Source organism: Haematobia irritans, chromosome 4, assembly GCF_050003625.1.
Source record: "Haematobia irritans isolate KBUSLIRL chromosome 4, ASM5000362v1, whole genome shotgun sequence".
Taxonomy (NCBI): Eukaryota; Metazoa; Arthropoda; class Insecta; order Diptera; family Muscidae; genus Haematobia; species Haematobia irritans.
In genome coordinates this window covers 60,726,355-60,735,765 of record NC_134400.1, presented here as the reverse complement: position 1 = coordinate 60,735,765, position 9,411 = coordinate 60,726,355, and the positions used below count along the sequence as shown (strand labels likewise).

At 35.6% G+C, this 9,411-nt stretch overlaps 2 protein-coding genes across 2 annotated transcripts; both read left to right on the top strand.

The window, feature by feature from the left end:
- Positions 1-2,265: 2,265 nt before the first annotated feature.
- On the top strand, positions 2,266-3,252 carry LOC142235439 (uncharacterized). The gene has a single exon (XM_075306694.1). The coding sequence runs from the start codon at positions 2,266-2,268 to the stop codon at positions 3,250-3,252; it is 987 nt and encodes a 328-aa protein (XP_075162809.1).
- Positions 3,253-3,641: 389 nt separating this feature from the next.
- On the top strand, positions 3,642-4,751 carry LOC142235438 (uncharacterized). The gene has a single exon (XM_075306693.1). The coding sequence runs from the start codon at positions 3,642-3,644 to the stop codon at positions 4,749-4,751; it is 1,110 nt and encodes a 369-aa protein (XP_075162808.1).
- The last annotated feature ends 4,660 nt before the right edge of the window (positions 4,752-9,411 follow it).

The following is a 9,411-nucleotide window of genomic DNA, read 5'->3' as shown; positions in this document are numbered from 1 at the left end:
TGTTGATTGTTTCTTGGAATGGACGGAGAATACGGATTTACTGTGTTTCGTGTTAATTTATTTACATATTCAGGAGTGGCACGTGGTTTTATGTGAACACAAAAAAGGAAAGTGTAATTGAAAAAATGTACCTGCTTTTTTGTTCTGCATTTTTCTATATGGTATTTATTTTTATTTGCAGTTACATGATGTCTGCGTTTGTACATTTGATGGGCACGATGTAAATATGTTGAAATTGAAATAAAATAGAGTGTGTAAAAATATATGATGTTTGCTTGAACGGCATTATAAATACAAATAAACAATGAATTAGTTTATAAATAAATAAAAACAAACAAATAAAGTTAATTTTGTGTTTTCTTTTCTCAAGTGGCGTCCTTTTTTCGACGATGATAAAAGTTTTTTCATAAAGATCAAAACATTTTAGGTTGTGACCATGTTCTTTTAACTAGGAGAAAAACATTTTTAATGAATACCATAACATTTTAAATCGTGACCATTGTCTTTTCATTCAAACAAAATTCTTTTTATCAATATAATAACATTTTAGATGAGGACAATTACATTTTTCTTAGAACCATGACCATGTTCTTTTAACTAGGAGAAAAACATTTTTAATGAATACCATAACATTTTAAATCGTGACCATTGTCTTTTCATTCAAACAAAATTATTTTTATCAATATAATAACATTTTAGATGAGGACAATTACATTTTTCTTAGAACCATGTTCACTGAGCCAACATGGTTGCAGGTTAAAATGTTACATGGTCGCCGCAAAAATAGCTCCTATCATATTATTTTGCTCTTCGAATATGATTGTGACAATCATGTTTCTTCTTTGCGTGCATAAGAGCGATTTCCCGATTTAACTCCTTGGGTTTCTAGAAACCGTAGTTTTTATCCGATTTGCCTGAAATTTCACTTCTTGAGGGTATAGAAGGCGCACCGATCATGAAAATTGCTTGAAACTCAATGTAAAATTTCCAGATTTTACTTCTCGAGTGAAAATCTACAGATTTAAAATTTCAAATCAAGACGTTATTTTATAATTTTCTTTCACACTTACAAGAGATGTTAATGATTCCTCTAAAACAAAAATGGTTCTTACAAATCCAGAATCTGATATAGTCTTCATAGGTAAAATCTTTAAATTTATCTCCGGGAAGTGTATTGGTTGAACTGCTCTGCTTGATTTGTCCTCAAACCCCCCTGAAATTTCAAAGGAAACCCTAATATGATTCATGGTGGTGGGTATTTAAGATTCGGCCTGGCGGAACTTACGGCCGTATATACTTGTTTCTTTGCACAAAAGTCGATAAACCTTTCAATGAAATCGTATTGTCCTTACAATTAAGTGATTTGCCTTAAATGGGTATCAGAACATGAAATTTTTTGGGCTAAGGTCAACTTGACTTTAATAATTCAGAAAAATTCTTTAAAATTAATGAAATTGTCCTTAACTTTGTTGTGTTTTTGCATCTTGCCTACAAAGTAAAAACTCGTCAAAAAAATAGGACATGTTTTCAACACTTTATTTTAAAGACGCTTTCTACTTGAAACATAGCATAATTTATACTGGTACTCGAGTCTGAATTTGGAAAATAAAGTTTTGGTTAACTTGTTTTAAAGGGCTGTGATAACATATGAAGAAACAAAGCTGAAAAAGAGAAAAATAAAATTTTCTTCCTAGAATCAAATACACAAAACCCAAATTCAACCCTTAAAGTGGTCGGTCGTTTTTATATTTCTATTCTTCCAAGTGATTTTAAATCAATTATTTTTTCATATTTTTAAACTTTATTATAGTGATTCAAAGTGTTCATTTAATCAAGTGAGTGATTACATCTTCGAATTGACTCGAGTTATTGGTTCCGGTTGATTATTTTTGTGGGAATTATCGAGGGATTCCCGCTCAAGTGTCTTTTTGTTTTGTCATTTGTTTTGATTTCTTTCCTTGGTGACTTGTTTGTTACTTTGTTTTTGTTTTGCGGACTGCGTTCATTTCCATATTTGTGGACTTGGTAATTATTTTATTTTTCAAAGCATAGTTTTAGGCACTTTCTTATAATAGCGCTGTGTTTATTTGGTATTGTCTTGATTTATTTGGGCATTCGGACTCCGAGGCATACTTCTAGGCGCAAGTGGAAATACTAATATATTAACCCTTAGTTGACTTTATACTGTTATATATACACATAATTTTTTTTCCTTTTGTTCTTCTTTTTGTTTTGTTATTATCATATCTTTCTATCTTCTCGAACATGGATTGTCTTTATGAGAAATGTGATGTCACTAATATTCATGAGCGCTCTATAACGTGTTGGCTGTGTGAGGGTCACGCTCACTTAAAGTGTGCCGGACTTAATGGTAGACATTTTGACAAGATAGTGGATCGTTCGAATGGGCTCAGATGGTCATGTTTAAAGTGCAGACAATTGGACATTGACTTTTATAAGTTTTTCATTGAGACCAAAAGGGGGTTTTCGGAATTTAACAAGGAATTCTGTAGTCTTTTGGAAAGATTTCGCAAATTTGAGAACATGTTTAGGAATTTTAAATTTGATAGTATTACATCTCCCAGACGTAAGAGACCTGCACCCCGGAATATGGTCATATCTGATGAAGCGCCTTTACTGGGTCTTCCCCCTACTCCGGACTTGAATGGTCTATTTACACCAATTGTTGATGAATTACCGATTCAGACTGAGGTTTTGAATCTCTCCCTGAATGGTCCTTTGTCAACTATGGTGGTTAACGAGGACTGTCCCTCAAATGGGGCTGTGACTCCTTTGTCACAGGGTCCTCCCACGCGTATTGGTGATGTGGGTACTTCGATTCCATCGATATCCGTTGCTCCGCCTAGTCATGATGTCGGCCCTGTGCATGGTGACTTAGTACCTAATTCCGGTTCAGCAAATTCCCTTAGTGATTCTGATTTAGTTGTTGTGCCGCCACGTAAAATCGTATTTCTTTCTCGTCTTGCCAACGATACTTCTGTGGATAGAGTTTGTAACTATATACGTTCAAAGTATGTTGACTTCAGATCATGTGACTGCAACATTATTAAACTGAATAACCGTGAACAGAGGGATATTTCATCATTTAAGATCATTGTTCCGTTGAAAATGTTTGATGTATTGGTTGATTCGTCTTTCTGGCCTCCGGGTTTGCTGGTTACGGAATTTATACCCCGATCTAGACCGACCCGTCCTATTCCTGTTAATTTAGTAACTGCTTCAAAAAACTAAATCATGATATTTGTATTGTGTATCAAAACGTACGTGGTCTTAATACGAAACTTCGTCAAGTATTCCTGAACAGTCTATCATGCGAGTTTGATATTGTTATATTCACTGAGACATGGCTAAAACCAGACATTTTCGATCTGGAATTATTTTGTACAGAATTTAACGTCTATAGAAAGGATCGATTAGCTCGTAGGGGTGGTGGTGTCTTGATAGCCGTGAGAAGCTCGTTTTTATCACATTTGCAGGATTTAAATGTCCCCCATGATATTGATTTTATTTCTGTACGCTTGAACCTCTCCCGACTGAACATTTTCATTACATGCTCATACATACCACCGAATTCTGACATGGGTATATATATGACTCACTTGGATCTTATCAGGTTGACTATGGATAGACTCACAGCTGATGACATAATTTTAGTATTTGGCGATTTTAACGTACCGAGTTTACGCTGGCTCAATTCCGTGGATGATACACTTGTACCGACCAATTTAGGAATATTTAAGGATTTTTTTGATGTTATTTCTGAATTATGCCTCGTACAGTTGAACTCAGTTACGAATTATTTTGGAAGATTTTTGGACCTCATATTTTCTAATGTATCGGATATTAATGTTTCTCGTGTTAATCCATTTGTGACACCTGAGGATGTATACCATCCTACCCTTGCATTATCTCTTAATGTTAATGGATCGATGGATAAGCTTATTAGGCAAGACTGTCTTCGATATGATTTTAAACGTACTGACTTCTCAATTCTTCACGATTTATTGTCTCGCGTTATTTGGCCACCACTTACCGGCGACCTCTCGGGCTGTTTCTCGTCATTCTACGATGAGATTCGTTATTGCTTCCGTCAAGCAGTGCCAATATCTCGTATGAGCGCTTATACACCCGGTCCGCCATGGTTCAGCAAAGAATTAAGAAGTCTGAGAAATCGAAAGAACAGATTGTTTAAAAGATTTAAAAGTGTCAACTCGAACTTGAATTACACGAGATATATTAATGCACGTTACTTATATCAAGAGAAGTCTAAGGAATGTTATGAAAGATATTTGGAACGTATGAGATTTAACCTTAATGCTAATCCGAGATGTTTTTATAACTTTGTGAACTCTAAGAGGAATGTGACGAGTTTTCCAAATACACTTAGGTACTTGGACAAGGAGTGTTCGGATGTTCATGGAATTGCTAACTTATTTGCTGATTTTTTTGAGAAGACTTATGTTGAGTATTCGGCCGTTGATGTATATTACCCTTACAGGATTCGCAATTTCGATACGATTCCCAATATATGGTTTACGTCTGACGAGGTGTTAAGTGCACTTTGCTCCTTGAAATTAGATTTTAGTCCTGGCACGGATGGAGTTCCTTCAGCGGTATTAAGGAACTGTGCATCCGTGTTGTGCATTCCCCTGACGAATCTGTTCAATTATTCTTTATCATCAGGTTGTTTTCCTACGTTATGGAAGGAGAGCTACATTATACCCTTGTAAAAGAAGGGAAATAGGACGGAGATAGAGAATTACAGGGGAATAGCCAAACTAAGTGCTATTCCGAAGCTTTTTGAACGCTTGGTTACTGATAGACTCGTTCACTCATTAAGGTCTATATTTTCGGTGTATCAACACGGTTTTATGAAAGGGAAGTCTACGTCGACAAATCTTTTGGAGTTTACCTCATATATACATGATGCATTCTCAAGGCGTAATCAAGTTGATGTTGTCTATACTGACTTCAGCAAGGCCTTTGATAAGGTTAATCATCGTCTATTGTTGTATAAGTTATCTGCGCTAGGGTTTCCTCCAGCTTTACTATGCTGGATTTCATCCTACTTGTCTGACAGGGCTCAATGCGTTATGTTTAAGGGTCGAACATCTCGTAAGATATCGGTTACATCTGGGGTTCCTCAGGGAAGCCATATCGGACCAGTACTGTTCGCTCTTTATCTTGACGATTTGTCATCGGCCATCCACCATTCAAATATATTGATGTATGCGGATGATGTGAAATTATTTTCGTCCATTAGTACGACGGTTGACTCTTGTCGTTTACAGGGAGATCTGGATCTGGTTGTTCGCTGGTGTGACATTAATGGAATGTGTCTCAATTTCGGCAAATGCAAGAAGATGACCTTCTTTCGGTCCAATGCTTTATTGACGGAATATTATATTGACAACGTTAAATTGGAAGACGTTCAAATATTTAATGATTTAGGTGTGTTATTTGATCGCAGACTGAAGTTTGATTCTCATGTTGAGTCAATTGTCTCCAGGGCTATGTCCACACTGGGTTTCATTAAGAGATGGTCGAGGGAATTTAATGATCCTTACCTTTCGAAACGTATCTATACCTCACTTGTCCGTCCGATCCTGGAATATGCGTCTGTCGTTTGGTCTCCCAGTTATCAATGTTATGTTGATAGAGTTGAATCGGTTCAGAAGAGATTTCTACTTTTTGCGTTACGTGGTTTAGGTTGGACTGATCCTCTGGAACTCCCTCCTTATGTAAATCGCTTGGAATTGATAGATTTACCGACTCTGGAGCGAAGACGTTTAGTGTTTGATGTAATTTTTATTAGTAGACTCCTGAAAGGTGAAATCAACTCACAACAATTGATTAGTAAACTTGACATTAATGTTCCTTCACGTGTTACGCGACAATACATTCCATTGAAACTACCCGTCGTTAGAAATAATTACGAGGAACACAGTTCCTTTTACCGCCTCTGTAGACATTACAATGAATTTAGCAACGTATTTGATTTATCTGATCCGATTCATATTATTAAACGAGTTTTGATACACGTCGTCCGGCATCGTACACCACTTTAAGTTTTGCCATGGAACTTCGTTATAATTCTACCTAAGTCCTTACTCCGTACCCTGGAAAATTGGCTGTCTCGAGAACTGTTCCAGTAAAATTCTCTCCTGTTCTGATTGCATCACTGTTCCTGCCTTCCAAGTTGTTCCTGCTAACCTATATCATCTGTCAGCAAATTGTTCCTGCCTCTACCGTTCTATTTGTCTCTTCAATTTACTGCTTCCTGATTTACTGTTTCCTGATTGTTGTCTCACCAATTCCTATAATCTGATGGATTCGAATGTTCCTGTCACCAGCTTACATTTTTGTTCCCGTTTGTGACAATCCCGTTATTATGCCAACGTACACCAGTTTTTTTTCTTCTCAACTTCTTTTTTTCTGGTCGTAATTGTCACATTTTAAAGAAGTTGAGGCTATCTATTTTGTTCATTTTATCCAGTTTTTTTTTATCGTTACATAATTTTTTTTCTGGTCCGCATTTTTTGTTTAACGTTAATGTATATATAAACCTATTGTACTAATGAATTTATCTTCAAGCTGGCTTACCATAGCTGAACGAATAAATAAATAAATAAAAAAGAGAATTGTGTCTTTAATTCTCCGCTTCTTCGGCTCGGAACCAGTTCTAAAATTGTAAAGACAAAATCTTTGGAACCGGATATCGCTTTTGTCAGTGTATGTAAGAAAAAATGATGGAAAAAACGTTTTGAATGCGGTATTATTTTTTTAGCATGAATTAATTTCTTAACTTACTTTGTGTTTCTAGTTTTTTGATTAAAAATTGGCAATCATTGACTCAATTAAATTAATGTTTCTATATTGATTGATTAACAAGTTAATTGTACCAATTTAAAAAATGTTCCTTTTGGTGTAAACGAAGGACTTCCACTAAAATGATTTAGTGGTATAGGTAATATGATTTAATATTGTTACAGTCTCACAAAAGTACTATTAAAATTAATACAACTAAATGAATATGAATTTTAAGTGAAATAAATCTTTTAAGTTTCTAAAATTTCAATCAAAATTGTGTCTTATGATGCAGAATTTTTTAGCGTTTTTATGCCCTGCGCCACACTGTGGAGCAGGGTATTATAAGTTAGTGCATATATATCTTTCGCCCGATATGCACTTATATGGCCCCAGAAGCCAGAGTTTTGCCCTAATTTACTTTAAATTTTGCACAGGGAGTAGAAATAACATTGTAACTATGCCTACCAAATTTGGTTGAAATCGGTTCAGATTTAGATATGGCTCCCATATATATGTGTTTCTTATTTCGGCAAAAATGACCACAATACCCAAATTTTGCTTGTAAAATCGCCACTGCTATGTCGAAAACGTGTAAAAATAACTTTAATTTTCCTATACTTGTAATACATAGCTATTTACCGATAAATCATAAATACACTTTTGCAAAGTTGCCTAAAAATTGCTTCAGATTTAAATGTTTTCCATATTTATACCCTTCCATATTATACCCTTCACCCTTCACTGTGGTACAGGGTATAATAAGTTTGTGCATTTGTATGTAACGCCTAGAAATAGTGGCTTACAATTAAATTCTGAGTCGATTTAGCGATGTCCGTCTGTCTGTCTGTCCGTCCGTCTGTCTGTATATGTAATTTTGTGCACAACGTACAGCTCGCAATTTAAGTCCGATCGTCCTCAAATTTGGCATAGGGCCGTTTCTTGGGACAGAGACAATCGCTATAGGTTTTGGAAAAAATCGGTTCAGATTTAGATATAGCTGCCATATATATTTATCCCCGATTTGGTCATAGTTAGCGTGTTTATCAACCGATTTTCTTGAAATACCGTAAATCCAAATATTTTATGAATCGCGAAAATCTTGCAAAATATCAGCCACATCGGTTCAGATTTAGATATAGCTCCCATATATATCTTTCGTCCGATTTAGACTCATATGACCACAAAGGCCAAAGTTTACTACCGATCTTCGTGATATTTCGCACAGAAGGTAGAATTGACATTCTTCCAATGCTTGGTAAATTTGATTGAAATCAGTGCAAATTTAGACATAGCTTCCATATATATCTTTCGTCCGATTTGAACTTATATGGCTACAAAAGCCAGAGTTTTGAGGTGATTTGCTTCAAATTTTTCACAAGGGGTACATTTAATAGTATTGTTAAGTGTGTAGAATTATGTTAAAATCGGTTCATATTTAGATATAGCTCACATATATATCTTTCGCCCGATTTGGACTTATATGGTCTCAAAAGCCAGAGTTTTGCCCTGACTTACTTCAAATTTTGCACAAGCGGTACTTTTAACGATGCTATTGCATGTGCCAAATAGGGTCAAAATCAATTCAGATTCAGATATAGCTCCCATATATATCTTTCGTCCGATTTGAACTTATATGGCCTCAAAATCCAGGGTTTTGCCGTGATTTGCCTCAAATTTCGCACAAGGAGTACGTTTAGTAGTATCGGTAATTGTGCCAAATTTGGTTGAAATCTGTTCAGATTTAGATATGGCTCCCATATATATCTTCCGTCCGATTTGCACTCATATAACCAGGGGGGCCAAAGTTATACTCCCATTTACCTGAAATTTCGCATAGATAGCAGAATCATTATTCTAACCAGGGATCCGGAGCGGTCCATTTTTTTCGCTCCGCTCCGCTCCCGCTCCGAAGAAAAAAAAAACGCTCCGCTCCACGCTCCGCTCCGAGAAAAAAAAAATCGCTCCGCTCCGCTCCGCTCCTCTTCCAGAAAATTATAGTACAAACATTGTATTATTTATTCAATTGAGTTTTATTTTACGAAAACAAAAAAACTTACTTCAATAGTTGTATTGTAAAAGAAAAACAAAAAAACAAATAGTAGTAAAAATTAATTATTTAGATTTTGTGTTTAGATTAATTAAAAGTATGTTTGACAGATTTGCTTCCGTTAGGCGGCAGCGTAAGTGATTATATATATATTTAAGAGCAGAAAAATTCCGCTCTACGCTCACTTGTGTAGCTGGAACACCTAGAACTACACATGCCAGCTCATACAGAGGGTGTGCTCGACGTTCATCCCAAAATTGCAGAACACTGCTCTGTGCCGAAATGCGAGCTTGATAAAAGAAGTCATTTATTTTATCTTTAATGTCATCTTCTCTTACGTAATTTTCCGATACAGCCCTGTTTGACTGGGATTGAAGAAAATTATCCACCATACTTAAATCGCAATCCTAGAAGCATAACGTAGATTATCATTATATAAATTTAAAAAAAAAGTATCTTAAAATGTTATTTTATTAGCTTATATATTACTTACCATCATTGTTGTACTCTTACTTGCAGCTCCTTCACTTGGA